We start from the raw sequence: 16,104 nt of genomic DNA on the forward strand, positions 1-16,104 counted from the left end.
TGTTTTATTTCATGTGAATACTATTTACTAGAGGAGTAACTTATTTCAAGTAGGCTAATGCAGTTATGCAGGAAGTGTGCATTTAGTTTCCATGCTTATTGTGTTTCCACAACAATGTTAGTGAGTAAATCTACTGAAATGGCCACCATCTTGGTGGAGTGTGATTTGTAAGATCAGAAAGCAGAGGTTGATTTTAGAACGTTAGGCTATGACAGTGTGTTTTCATAGCGCAAAGGAGCACGGGTGGAAGACATTGACAATTGACCGGGGAGGGTCATGTCTTTTTTGGAAATTCTGATGGAGGGTCATTGAAAAATGTCTTGCAGTCAAGGCAGGGTCATGCAACTTTTGACTCAACACTCAAAATCCCTCCGGTGGCCCCTTTTATAAATAACGAACAGTCCCTTAACTTCCTAAACATGTTATGACTCATTTCTACCTGAATTTCACAGTGCCGAACAAAAGTTTTTGTCAAACACATTTCAGATGTCCACATGCAACTATTCAGCAAAACTATAACTTTAAACACTCTATGAACTTTTCCCATTGTTTATAAATGGGGCAGCCTCTTCCCACAGCATAGGGTTTTAAATATGTAAACCAAACTATAAGAGACAACACTGATGCTTTTAAGCATCCCCTGTAACTTGCCACTGCTGTTATGTTGATGCCCAGAAAAAAAAGATTTATGTAAGCTATTAAAGGGCTTGTCTATTTGTGCATTTCTTTTACGTGAAAAAATGCCAATTAATATTAATAATCATCAGGAACATTTTCTCATTATCGATACAGGAAAATGGCATTAATGCCAAAACTATTAAATAGGATATGACTAAGAGCAGGCTTCAAACTGAAATGAAATTCTAACCTTAGGCACCTTCAGACGATCTCCTAGTCTGGGCAGTCCAGGTCTCCAACTTGGTCCATTGAACATGACAGACAGTTTATATTTGATCCCCTGAGCTTTCCGGATTTTCCCCCATAGATACTGATAGTAATGAAACTTAAAGAAATGAAAAATACAATACAGACATACAGTCAATAGTCAATACAAAGTAACCTTTATCGTTTCTCCTAATCAATTTGTAGTCATCAGCACTGTAATTACATTGTAGGCTAGGCTCAGATGCAGATGCAGATTTTATAGTTGTATAATTCTAGAGTGACTGTAGAATTATACATGAAATCAACCAATATTTAAAAAAACATTCATCATTTATACTTAATATTCATTCATTAATTTGATGGCAATACCCACAACAGGTTGCATATTTGAGCTCAACAGCCAATCAAAGCCTCCCCTCCCTGCTTAATAGTGAGGAAATGTGAAAAACTACTCCTTAAGTGGTTTCGTTCCTATCAGAGAGCATGTAAAATTCAATATGTCAGGTTTTCAAAAAAAGGAGATATTATGTTATTGTTAATTTTATGTTAATATATATTATTTTTTTACAAATTTAGAAATGGCTTCTCTCGTTTCATAAACATAGGCCTATTATAATTCCAGATGTGGCGTGATCACAATACCATATATATATGGGTCAGTGACAGATAAGGGTTGGTAAGATGAGAAAATTAAAAATATGTTTAAACCTTTAAAACAAAACATGCCTGAGGTTTGCTAAAGTGTATACTTTGTATTTCTGTTGTATTCATATTATTTAATATGACGTGTATGCTATTTTTTAACAAAAAATAGAACTAACAGCCTGTTAAATTGTCAAATGGTGTAACCACAAAAATGACAAATATCTAATATTTCACACCTCCTAGAGTTCATGCAATTGCTGTCATGAAATTATTAGTTTATTTTGTAATATCCTATGAGAATATGTTTTATTATATTTATTTCTAAATTTAAATTATATGGGTTTTTCATTGTACTGAGCAAGGCCATATGCTGTAAACATCTTGTTTTCTGTCTATTCTTTGACCATTTGAGTAAAAATTGTTTAAACAACCATTATTACAGTAAAGTAGAGTATTAAATCGTTATCCACATTCATTTTTTTGTACATTATTAGTATTTTAGACAAAATACTGGTTACACCAATTGACATAAATCGGTTACACCAATTGACCATGAAACATTTATAGCAATAGAACAAGAAATTGACACAGAAAATAGGCATCAAGGTAAACTGAATTGGATATTTTGATATGTATTCATGTCATTCATCATATTCCATATCAAATATCATTTCATAACATCAATGAAGAAACTTGTGTTCTATTTGATTTCAATTCAGTTCTCATACAATTTCAGTCTATACCCATTATTTTCAAAGAGAGTGAGATAAAGGGCCCTATTTTCGCGATGCAAAACCTGGCGCAAAGCATATTATTATTCTGACGCAAAGTTTTTTCCTATCTTACACTTTTATTAAATAATGTGCCCAGGGGTGAGGCAATTACCGATATAAGGTGTGATCTGGCACATGATCTAAAAATCGCTATCTTATACTGACTAAAAGCATTACGCCACTGACCAAGAAAAGCCTGGTCTATAGCGAAAGGCGCATATGAAACACAGCTGAAGACGCACTGTCACGAGATGTAAGCAGCAATTCCTCTGCAAAACAAATGTCCTTAGGTTATTTATTCAGTCATTCGAACATTATAGGGGGAAGTTTTGCTTTTTTCAGGCTATGTTTTTGCTGGTAACCCATTGTCAGTCAATATTGAAAGTAATTAACTGTGTATAACTGTTTTGTCATGGACTATGACACCACAGTGAAGATAGTTTCACTTTGCCTACAGTGGGCATCGCTTTCAAATGACCACTTCATTCGCGCATTATGCGGCGTGAAGCTGCGTGAAGCTTTGGTACCACTTTCAGCCACTGTGCGTCGCTCTACCACTGTACATCGCTCTGCCTGCAGTCCCTTCTGAAAAAGCAGGATCAGGATATAATTGTTGCCGAGAGTAATCCCAGCCTACTAATTCAATAACAAAATAAATCATGCATAATTAAACATTACCTCGATTTAGGCTACTTGGGTATGCTAAACGGTGGTAACGAAAATCGAAATCGATATTTGCTGTCTACATTATTGTCAGTGTTGGGGTTAACGCTACGCAAATCAAAACAGTGGTGTGATAATTGAGCCAGTAGAGAAATAACTGTTCAGAATTAATCTGTAGCCTTGGGTAGGCTTCTGCAGAAAACAATGTTGTTGCCGATTTAATACTATCTGGCGACGTTTTTAACAGGCTACGCAATAGAGGCTTAGACAACTATGACCCACGTTTTGGTTTCGTAAATTAATTTGCCCTACTTCTTGACTGCAATGTAGTCAATTGACTGCTTGACATGTCATTTTTATTTTTCTGTACAATAAACAAATACATCTGCTTTATGCCGCAGAATTACATTCATATTTGGAACTTACATAGTCCAATGCATCGTTCCACTACGTTAGTGTTTCCCAAAACCATAGTAGCAACGAACATTCGCAACCACTATCGTAAAGTTGTGTAGTTACAACTACACCTCTCGACCTGTGGTAGAATGCTAGAAGCATAGTTCCAGGGATCTTCATGTCAAAGACATCACTGACGCCAGTAATTTGTTTGCAAATTAATAATTATAAATATATTTAGGTTTAAATATATTTAGTGTTAATTGATATTTACACTTCTAACCACCATACATCCATATTTTAAAATGCCCAAGGCAGAAAATACATAAATTAAAAGTCAATTTGCAGCCATGTGCACGTAAGTAAAAGTCACACACTTGCAGATAATAATAAGATGGTGCGCACTTTTTGACGAGTCAGCTGAGAATATGTAGCCTTTGATTTTCATGGACGGGGGGGGGGGGGGGGTCCTTGTTAGTTTACGCAAACCATGCCAAGAAGGCTGATTCTGATTTTGATAATATGATCTGCACAAAAGATAACCTTAGGTAAACAACGATGTCAATATTGTTGTCAACGTCTTAACCCAGATTCGAACACTTGGACAGGGGACTGGTAACTGCTGTGCAACGGCCTTAACGCAATGCGCCACAGAAGTATGTGCAGGTGCCCGTTCACGTGCTACTAAACATCATTAACCACCTTAGTCCAGACTACTGAAGTTTGGAAACTATCATGGTCCAAACTTACAGTACTATGTAAGTACGACAGTTTTGGGAAACAGTCGTAACTTACATGTTGGTTAGTTGAACGATGCATCCTGTTAGTAAAAAGCTAACCTCCGTAGTTGTACGGGAAACGCCCCCCCCAGATCAGCTTGTAGGCCATTAGCAATCTGTTTATTTTATTTTATGAAGCCTACACAGTATATCACATGCCACATTCTCACTTTCAATAGACAGATGCAATAGCCATTGGTCAAGTATTGAGTATAAAGCAATTAAGATAGTACCCTATACAAAAAGTACTTCATACTATCATAAAAATTCGTTAAAACGAATAGCATTTTGCAACTTGACAAAACACTGGATTAAATATCGTAGGCACAGGAGAAAACTTGTACATCCATTGGCCCGTGGGGAGATCACATGCCAGTTGCCTCTCCCTTCAGTATGACTTGTTCGGCTGTGAGCTTGTTTCGCCAAAAAAAAAAAAACTATTGCAGATATCAATGCGTCTTTGTTCATGGGTTTGGCCTCACAGCAGAGGCTTAGACAACTATGACCCACGTTTTGGTTTCATAATTTGCACTACTTATTGACTGCAATGTAGCCAATTGACTGCTTGACAGGTTATTTTTATTTTTCTGTACAATACACAAATACATCTGCTTTATGCCGCAGAATTATGCACTTGGATAGCCTATAGAACGGGCACATTTTGGAGAGAACGCACGCAAGAATCTGTAGGCTATTTGTGGCTGTTACCAGCAAACAATGTTTAATGCATTAACTCAAGACGTCAAACATTTTCTAAACAATACAAACAGAAAGGATGCAGCAGGCAGCAAATGTAGAAGAGTCATTTCCAGTGGAAGAACAAAATGCTGAATGAAGCCCAAATTTATGAAGGCATATCTGGCAAGTTGTTATTTTTTGAAGACGTAAATGGTTGGGCTATAGGCCTAGTTTGCAAGAAGGAGACATAAAGCGTGAGCATGCCACACTATCCACAGCTGTGGTAGCGGGGGTAGGAGGATTACTGTTAGCACAGGATTTATATAAAATTCTTCAACAGAAGGCCTGCCTCGAATGCAGGCTTGTGGTTTGCGCAGCCTACAGTAAGTAGGTCTAGTGAGTTAGCAGTCCTCTAGACTTCTTTTCAGCTATCTCAGAGGTGGAAAGTTGCGTTCGTTGGGGGCAGGGCCGGGTTAACAATTCATAGACCCTTGGGAACAAATGTCTGATGGCCCCCCCTGCCCCCCAGCCAACGTGAATCGGGCGGTCAGTTAATAGGCCTATCGTGAAGATTTGTATTGCCATTTAAGGCACGAGCGAATCTGTGAGGCCAAGCCTCACCAAGTAGCCCGTTTGTTTACAACTAACATTACATTTAATTAAACTGCTTATAGGCTATGCCGAAATAGTTTCAACATTTTGAATATCAGTGTCAGGTGAATTAGGAAATGCCTTATGGCTGAAAGCTGCTTGGGATCCCCCCTGTCAAGCAATAACCATACAAAAAGTTAAAAACAGATGACATGATGCGCATCACTGACATAATGCGCAAATAATATAGCCTAGATATTCCAATATATTCGAATACATGTGTTTATTTTAGAGGGGATATTCGAACGTCATTTTTGAGCAATTTTGACAGCCCTAGTCCACTGTAGGCTACGCCAATAGTCTATTAACACCTTCCACTAACCCAGGTGAGTGGAGGTCGCTATAATGCGTGTGAAATAGCACCATTGAGTAGCCTATGCGAAATAGCCTTAAAATTGTTCCGGTGTTGTGTGCCTTCTGGTTTCTCCACCTACTGGTTTCCTTGCATGTGCATGCGCTGCAGCAGTTGTCAGACATTCACAAACAAGTTGTTTTAGGCGGTTTGAAGTCGCTTTTCATACGCCATGAGCGCTCGGCTACATTACAGCCACTCAGACAAAAGATATGTAAAAAATATATGTTTTGAAAACTAGTATTAAACTGGATTCGATCCTGCAAAAGCAACACACGCGTGACTCTCTCCATCCTGATTCCCTACTCTTTGAGCCAACTAATATGTTGTATATGTTGTCTAATATGTACACGAATCAATTAACTATTGTAGGCTACCATTAATTAATAATGTAGGCAACACCCAGGTAACATGTTGTCCAGGCTATCTGAAACAAGGGGTTGCCGCTCATCTACAACAACTGGTTACGTTGGGCTGCTACAGTCGTCAGTGCACTGTGCACAGTAGGCCTATGCTACTCTTTGTGGTTGATCAACTAAAAATAAAAGATGTATTTGGTGATGACGTTATTGTAGGCCTAGTAGACCTAAATTCTGAGAAATTAAATGGTACGAGAAACGATCTACATAGCGCACCAGACCGCGATGTCTTCAAGGGTTGAATGAAGGGAGTTTGCAAAAATTAGTGTATTTTTCAAGTCAATAAACATTCTTAATTTTCGAATGTCTTTGTCAGGGAACATCTGACTTTTAAAAACCATAGGCCTGGTAGTCGCTCAGACAAGGAGTTATAAGATAAAGGCAATACAATTTGTGTCACCTAATGCAGATCAGTGAATTAGCAAGATACCATCAGAAGGCAACAATCATAAAGCACAGTGCGCGCGCACGCGCAGTCTCCCCTGCGCATAAAGCTGTCTGTTATAGACGTTCTATGAGGTACCAGTGTTTAGCTGTGTCACAAAACAATAAGCTTTGTCAGACTACTTTTAAAATGATATTCAGGGCTATATACATTTTAAACATTCGGGGCTGAAGACCCGACAAAGCCTTGCGTTAATTCTTCAGGTGGGAAGTGTCAGGAATTTTCATACGAGAGACGCTCTCATTGGTGGTTAGTATATGAAGTAGGGAATTGACAGCAACATATCCAATCACATTATGAGAGATGCTGAATTTAACATAAACTGCGATGTTTGATTTTAAATTAATGTAAATTTAGCCGGGACTGTAAACTGTCACACGTGGGTGCTCGATGTTTTCAGTGGGTGCCCGAGAGACGGAGCATCCACGGTATCGGCACCTATGACAAGCGTATCTCGCGGTTGCATCCATTACAAACAAACATGCAATGTGAACGTCTGGGATTGGGAAGAGCACTAAATGCTCTACTGAATAAGCACAAAGTCAAACCTTTAAATGAAAAACACTCTTTAATAATCAAAAAAATAAACCGCTAATGAAGTAAACTTGTGACCATCAAAAATCGTTTATCGCCTGTAACTCCGTGATAACAGGACGTAACAGGAAGGCATTTGGCTGAGCAATGGAGGTTAATATGCTCTATATTTTGTCCAAATGATGTCTGTGTATCATCGTTGCACTCGGAGAAAACCAGAATGTTTAATTTGTCCTGCGTTTCTTCTACGGCTGCAAACGGGATTCACTCGCAGTTAACCAAATATTTCTTTATTAGGGCAGGGCAGGCATATTTCTGGCTATTAAATTATTTCTAAACCAGTCTGCTAAAGTTTGTAGTGAAGTCTGTGTAGGGTTTTCCAGGCTCCATTTCTTTTTACGAGACACCCTGCTCATTTGAGCCATCTACTGGTTGTTTGGGTTGTTGCAGCGTCACACTGGGAAAATACAAATTAAAGTCGCGTGATACCGCGTGATCCCACGCGTGGACCGCGAGTGAAGCTGGCCAAGTCGAAGCACTGCCCACTGTATATGTTCAATTAATAGACAAGTGCAGATGTGTGTAGCCTATACTCTACTCGGTTTTAGTAAAGAATGGCTTAGTGTAATACCTGTTCCATACGGTCTTGCGTACAAGCAGATTCCTTCAAATACACTGCTGACTATCAAAATACTGATGCGCTGTTTGAAGTTGCCCTGCTTGCTGTTAAAGGGAATGACATATGTCCTCCTCATTGGTTTAAAGGATGTTAAGCCCAAAACACACCCATGACTGATTAAGAAACATAAGAGCCACCTTTTCGCCAGGCACCTGACGTTTGATAACAAAACCACCCAGAATGTGGACTGGACAAATTCCTAAATGTATTTACGCTATTTGCTAGTAACCATGCATTTTATATTACTAAATTAGGGCCCAAAGTGTGTGTGAGAGAGAATAAGAGTGAGTGAAAGAGTGGGTATGATAATTTCTTAACAACCAACCAACAGCAGGGTCTGCGTTCACATGCACTCTGTGGCGACAAGTTTTTCTTGCTTGTAAGTGGCATCCATTGGGGGACAAGAGGTACATTTTATATATAATTACATTACATTACATTACATTTGGCTGACGCTTTTTAACCAAAGCGACTAACAACATGGTAAACAGTAAGTTTTAGAACAATTCTCACAATTTTAGGACAGTTTAAAAAAAACATTAGAGTACAGTAAGAGTAAGTGCGTAGGTAAGTGCTGTTTTTAACAGTTACTTGTCAGTTTAAAAAGGCTGGTGAGTGCTAGGATCAGTAAGACTTGTTGTAAGTGTTGCTATGAGAGTAGATGTTCTCTAAAGAGCTGGGTCTTCAGGAGTTTTTTGAAAGTGGAAAAGGATGTCCCTGCCCTTGTAGGAACTGGCAGTGTGTTCCACCAACGAGGAACAACAGATGAGAAAAGTTTGGATTGGCTTGAGCGTACCGGTGGTAGAGCTAGGCGTCGTTCGTCAGAGGAGCGCAGCGGTCTGGAGGTAGTGTAAGTCTGTATGAGGGCATTCAAGTAGGTGGGAGCAGAACCGGAGACTACTTTGTAGGCAAGCGTTAGAGACTTGAATTTGATGCGGGCCGCCATAGGTAGCCAGTGTAGCTGGATGAGCAGCGGGGTAACATGTGCCCTTTTGGGTTGGTTGTAGACCAGGCGCGCCGCCGCGTTCTGGATCATCTGAAGTGGTTTCACTGCGCAGGCTGGGAGACCTGTCAGGAGGGCATTGCAGTAGTCGAGTCGTGAGATGACTATTGCCTGAACCAGGAGTTGGGTAGCATCTTGAGTCAAGTAAGTCCTGATTTTCCGTATGTTGTAGAGTGCAAAACGGCATGACCGGGAGCGACTGAGGCAACATGATCCGAGAAGTTTAGTTGGTTGTCAAGAACAACTCCTAGATTTCTTGCAGTCCTGGTCGGTGAAACAGACAGGGAGTCAAATTTGATGTTGATGTCGTGGTGTATGGTAGGTTTAGCTGGGATGACCAGCAGTTCAGTCTTTGAGAGGTTCAGCTGGAGGTGGTGTGCCTTCATCCATGTAGCTATGTCTGAAAGGCAATCCGAGATCCGTGCTGAAACCAGGGGGTCGTCAGGTGGAAAGGACAGATAGAGCTGTGTGTCGTCTGCATAGCAGTGGTATGAGAAGCCGTGCGAACGGATAATCTGTCCCAAGGAGGTGGTGTAGATAGCAAAGAGGAGGGGGCCCAGCACTGAGCCCTGGGGGACCCCTGTGGTGAGATGGTGAGGTGCGGATAGCTGACCAAGCCATGATACGTTAAATGAGCGTCCTGTGAGGTAGGATTCAAACCAAGAGAGAGCAGAACCGGAGATTCCCATGTCAGCGAGTATAGAGAGAAGGATACGGTGATTAACCGTGTCAAAGGCAGCTGATAAGTCAAGCAGAATGAGTACTGATGACCGAGCGGTCGCCCTGGCTTCTTTTAAGGCTTCTGTTACAGACAGCAGAGCCGTTTCGGTAGAGTGGCCGCTTTTGAACCCAGACTGATTTGGATCCAGAAGGTTGTTGTGAAAGGAAGTCAGAGACCTGTTTGGAGACTGCTCGTTCAATGCCTTTGGATAGGAAAGGCAGTAGTGAGACAGGGCGGTAGTTCTCGACTTGAGCAGGGTTGAGAGAAGCTTTCTTAAGTAACGGTGTTACCCGGGCCATTTTGAACGCTGTTGGAAATGTGCCGGAGGTTAGCGAGGCATTGATCACATGTGTGATAGCTGGAGCGATGGTCGGGCTGATGGACTGAAGTAGGCTCGTAGGTATAGGGTCCAGCGAGCATGTGGTAGGACGGCTGCATGTCAGGAGTCTGGACACTTCACTCTCGGAGAGAGGCGTGAATGCTGAAAAAGTTGTTCCAGCAGTCCCTAGAGGTTGTAGGAGTGCGGTATCTGAGTCAGATGCGTTGAGTGGGCATGTAGAGAATTGACTGCTGATTGCCGCCACTTTGTTTGTAAAAAATGAGGCGAGGGTATCTGCAGTAAGGCTGGATGGAGGAGGAGGCAGCTGAGGGTTGAGTAGCGATTTGAAGGTTGAGAAAAGTTTTCGAGTGTCTGTAGCGCTGTTGATTTTGTCATGGTAGAAAGCAGTCTTAGCAGCAGTGATGCTGGCTGAGAAGGAGGTCAGGAGTGTCTGGTAGTTTTTGAGGTCGTCAGCTAGTTTGGATTTGTGCCATTTCCTCTCCGCGGCTCTGAGTTTGGTGCGCTGTGATCGGAGGGTATCATTTAGCCATGGATGAGAATGTTTGGATCGAGCTGGCCTTGTGGTAAGAGGGCACAGCTCGTCTAGACACGAGGTCAGTGTGGAGCAGAGCGAGTCAGTGGCTTCATTAACCTCCAGAGAGGAGAAGGTGTTGAGTGGAGGTAGACCGGAGGCAACCACAGAGGAGAAGTGCGTTGGAGACAGGTTCCGGATGTTGCGGCGGAACGTGACCATCGGCTGAGGAGCCGGAGGCTGTTCTGACAGGCTGACGTTGAACTGGATGAAGAAGTGGTCAGAAAGATGGAGATGCGTCACCATGAGGGTGTCTGTGCTGCAGTTCCGAGTGAAGATCAAGTCAAGCTCTTTGCCAGCTTTGTGAGTCGGTGGGCTTTGAACCAGTTCGAGGTCAAAGGAGTGGACCAGGGCCAAAAAGTCCGCTGAGCCTGGGGCATCTAAGTGGATGTTCATATCACCGAGAACAAGAAGCGGACAGTCATGCTCAGGGATGGAGGATAGCAGAGTGTCAAGTTCGTCAATAAAGTCGCCTAGTTGGCCTGGAGGGCGGTAGATGACCAGCACGTAGAGTTTTGCTGGGGCGATCACTGTGATGGCATGGAATTCGAATGAGACATATTTGTTTGAAGGCAGTAGCGGGGTGAATTTCCATTTGTTGGAGATCAGCAGGCCCGTCCCGCCTCCTCGTCCAGATAGGCGAGGGGTGTGGGATAGTGTAAGGTTAGTGGAGAGTGCAGCCGGGGTGGCAGTGTTCTCTGGTTTGATCCAAGTCTCAGTGAGAGCAAGGAGTTCCAACGAAAGGTGGTTGGCATAGCCAGCTATGAAGTCGGTTTTGTTGACTGCGGATTGACAGTTCCACAAGCCCATGGAGAAGGAGGTTTCTGTCGGAGAGGACCGTTTAAGTTCCTGGAGGTGAAGGGGATTTCTGCCCCTTTTGACATTTCTGCCCCTTTTGGCATGATGCCGTTTTCTGCAATGGCCGGTGATAACAGATATGGTGGAACGGCACATTTTGCCGTTGTCGATGCCTGTGCTCGGTGAACTTGCACAGGTAAACTTGCTTGTCTTGACCGTGTCCGTCTTAAACGAGGCTGGCTGAAACGAAGGCTGCCGCTTATGCTATATAATAAATGTATTTATATTATTTATTTATAATTTGAACATACTGTTTACATACATGATAATAAAATATAAAAAAATATTTTATTATCATGTATGGGCATTTTATATTACTAAATTAGGGCCCAAAGTGTGTGTGAGAGAGAATAAGAGTGAGTGAAAGAGTGGGTATGATAATTTCTTAACAACCAACCAACAGCAGGGTCTGCGTTCACATGCACTCTGTGGCGACAAGTTTTTCTTGCTTGTAAGTGGCATCCATTGGGGGACAAGAGGTACATTTTATATATAATAAATGTATTTATATCATTTATTTATAATTTGAACATACTGTTTACATACATGATAATAAAATATAAAAAAATAATTATGGAAGTTTAAATTTAAAACGAAAAGTTTTGACATTTCAAAAATCGCTTAAATTGCAATCTAATTAAACCTTTTTAAAGCTATTGTTCATGCTAAACAGTTAGTCACTATTTAAATTATAAAAATAACATAATTGGCACCAAAATTACATACTCTTGGCCCTGAATCTGATCAAACTGGTCTCAAACAGAAAAGAGTCAAATGGTGTAACCGGTTACACCATTTGACATTTCTATTTAAAAGCAAAATTTGCAGGCATTATTATGGACAATTATGTACACACTTCACCTTTATGTGAATATTCAAAGACAGTTTTTACATTAAATTGAATATTTTATGATTATTATGATTTATCAACATTTTTAATAGGTCATACCATTTGACATGTAACTTAAGCTTGCCTGGCCATGGCCTAAAAACACTATTATGTTACTTTAAGAGAGTTGCTAACCTTGACTCATAGCAGTTGGGGTCTTGAAGGGTCCTTCTCTATGACATAATTTCCTGTCACATGATTCTCTGACATAATACATACAAAATTGCTCCTTAAATGGTGGTTACACCACTTGACATTTTAAGTGGTTGATGTGACAGACACGATTCCCCATATTAATTCAAACATTCAGAACAATGGGGTTTCATTACTTGTATTAAATATTGAAAAGTTCTTGTGCAAGATCATGCCAGATTATTTTAGAAGGGATTTTGGAGAGTATTTTACATTTTTTTCAGCAAGTGTAATTATTTGGTTCATGTTTTTGTAGTTACACCGTGTTGACAATTTTACCCAAATTCGGTTAATACTCTTTCAAAATTAAATAAATCCAAAACTTTAAGATTAGGGTTTGATGAAAATGATATTTGAAAATAATTTGTCAAATTATTTTCAAATTTTAACGTATGTAACCCATATGTACACAAAAAAATGAGCATCACGCCATTGACCCATATATATATATCTATCTATCTATATATATATATATATATATATATATATATATAGATACACACTTTAGAACATATGTCAACAGTGCCGCCATATTGCTGAGGGCAACAATCGAGCAGTAAATCACTGGAGGTCAATGGAGAAACAGATGTATAAGTATAAGTATATGAAGAGTTCAGATGCAAAACCCTCTAAATCCGTCTGACCACTTTTCTTTTAAATGAGCATTTAAATTCAGGCTCCTATAGTTTTTTGCCTATAAATCGATATTTCAGACCAGGAAGAGAGTGGTATTTAGTGGGTTTAGAAGTTAAATTATTTGATTAGCGTATACTATGTGTGGAGAGCATCCCCTCACCATCTTTATCTGATCTATACTTTTTTGATCCCGTGAGGGAAATTTGGTCTCTGCATTTAACCCAATCGGTGAATTAGTGAAACACACTCAGCACACAGTGAACACACAGTGAGGTGAAGCACACACTAATCCCGGCGCAGTGAGCTGCCTGCTACAACGGCGGCGCTCGGGGAGCAGTGAAGGGTTAGGTGCCTTGCTCAAGGGTATTTCAGCCGCGGCCCACTGGTCGGGGCTCGAACCGGCAACCCTCCGGTTACAAGTCCAGAGTGCTAACCAGTGGGCCACGGCTGCCCAAGAAAACATACAACTGTCTCTGAAACAGACAGCTGTATGGCCTTCTGGATGTATGGGGATGGCCTTGTACATGCAAAACCGGATGTTTGTGTTTTTTATTGTTGTATTTGGTAGTCTTACAAAACCAAAACAGAAAAAGTTGGGACGTTGTGTAAAATGCAAATAAAAACAGAATGTCATAATATACAAGTCTTGGTAACACTCCATAATAAGGTGCCATAATAAATAGCAAACTAGTAATTACCTAACCCTTTGTTAATATTTGTTAATTGTTACTAACATATCTATTTGGCACAAGTTAATAGTTTTTTCATCATTAATTAAATATTAGTTGTTTGCACAAAATCTGTATGTTAATGTTTTAGCAAATCTATTAACTAATATTGTATTAATATGTGTTAATAGTTAACTAAATGTCTTTTTTGGCACTAATTAACAGTTATTTCTTACATCATTTAAATGTTAAATGTTTATTTACAAACTATATGTTAATAGAAAAGTTAATGACTTAAATTATTATTTAACTAATTGTTATTAAACTGTGCTTCTGCCTATCCCAATATGAACCACTCCCCATAGGACCCTTACAATAGATAGATAGATAGATAGATAGATAGATAGATACTTCATTGATCCCCAAGGGGAAATTCAAGAAAAAAACACGGAGCTACCTTGACATGCTGCCACTCTTGTCGGCGCCGGAACCGCTTGCAATAAAGTTGGTTAAGCTTAATTAATATATTAGTAATATATAACTATCAGTATGGGGGACCCTTATAATAAAGTTGGTTAAGCTTAATTAATATATTAGTAATATATAACTATCAGTATGGGGGACCCTTATAATAAAGTTGGTTAAGCTTTATTAATATATTAGTAATAACTATTAGTCAGACGGTGAAGGGACTGAGACCAAAACTGGCTTATCACATTTATTCCTTTAGGAAAAGTTAAAACAAAACATGCCTTCAGGCACTGGCATACATTGCATCTGCACAAGCAAAATAAAAAATAGTTGAATGGGCCATATTACATGCATCATTCCTATACCATCACTGTCAGCCCTACTAGCAAGGGAGACATGCAACATGGAATGTTTAGGTGCACAGAACGACGGTTTATTAATATTCTCACTAAACTCTCACAGACGTAGACCATACGGAGGTAATGCATAAACATAATGCTAAACTAAATGTACATTAATTTCCTGCTAGACTGAATTGCACTTTCCATGCACACTAAGCTAAACTACACTGAATGCATGGAAAGTTGCTGGCGGAGTTTACAGCTAGTCACGTTAGACTCAGTGTGTATGAACTCGTGGTCATATTGAAAACATTAATAAACGTTCTCTAAGTTGCTAGAATTGCACCCAAATCCTAACAATACATGTAAAGTAATATAATACAGGTGGTATATCGAAGTTTTCAACTTAAACATTTTACAAAATTAAAACAAAGTGGGGGGTGCTTACAGTCAACCTACCCAATGCAAAGCATACCGCTTCTGATCGGCTATGGCAACAATATAAAGACAAAACGCAGCAGAGCTGCAGTATACAGTTTCTCCAAAGGGGGCTCCAAAACACCAATCTCAATAAAGCTGCTTAATTACGGCGAAAATCACATACAAACACTAAACTACATTTCTAACTCTGTTACACCCCCCCTCCACTGAATTTCACCAAATTCAAGCAGCAACCAAATAGTACTTCCAAAGGCAAAGAGTACAGTACTTTCAAACACTAGACAGAGGGTCATCTATTACAGGACAGCCAACCACAAAGGTATCCAATAAGGATGAAGTGGAAGAAGAGGTGCGCAAACTCTCACACAACCAACCACTGGCAGTAGGGTGCCTTATACACCCAACCAGACCATAAAGCTATAAACCATAAATTCCATAAATTCTCCACAAAGCTAATCAGAAAAGCTAGATAAACAATAATATGTCATTAACTTTTATATTAGCATATATAGTTTGTATATATTTCATATTAGCATATATAGTTTGTAAATAAACATTTAACATTTAAATGATGTAAGAAATAACTGTTAATTAGTGCCAAAAAAGACATTTAGTTAACTATTAACAAATATTAATACAATATTAGTTAATAGATTTGTTAAAACATTAACATACAGATTTTATGCAAACAACTAATATTCAATTAATGATGAAAAAACTATTAACTTGTGCCAAATAGATATTTTAGTAACAATTAACAAATATTAAGTAAGGGATAATGGACAGACCACCGTGGAGTCCATTATCCCGCTTATTCCACTGTTGCCACTTGCGTTGTGTTCATTTCCTGTTACAATTTAAACGTTTTAATCGCTAGCACTGTCTTGTTTGTAGAACTAATTTCTTCCGACACATATCAACTAATTTCTCAACTCACAGGACAAACTGCCGTTACTAGTTCTAAATGGATGGTTGCTACGGCCAAAGGCCAGTCGTTAGTTCTATCTCTCCCGTTGTCAAGCGGGCGTATCCCAAGATTCTGATGAACTTTAGCTTTGAAACATCGCTATTTTA

At 39.7% G+C, this 16,104-nt stretch overlaps 1 protein-coding gene across 1 annotated transcript in view; it reads right to left on the reverse strand.

Annotated features, from left to right (window-relative positions):
• agmo (alkylglycerol monooxygenase) overlaps positions 1–16,104 on the reverse strand; it is a 290,769-nt gene that overhangs the window by 75,952 nt on the left and 198,713 nt on the right. Inside the window, exon 9 of the mRNA XM_042107337.1 lies at positions 869–1,003. Coding sequence (XP_041963271.1) covers positions 869–1,003 — 135 coding nt within the window. The remainder of the gene's footprint in view (positions 1–868; positions 1,004–16,104) is intronic.

This window comes from Alosa sapidissima, chromosome 10 (genome assembly GCF_018492685.1).
Source record: "Alosa sapidissima isolate fAloSap1 chromosome 10, fAloSap1.pri, whole genome shotgun sequence".
In the NCBI taxonomy this organism is placed as follows: Eukaryota; Metazoa; Chordata; class Actinopteri; order Clupeiformes; family Clupeidae; genus Alosa; species Alosa sapidissima.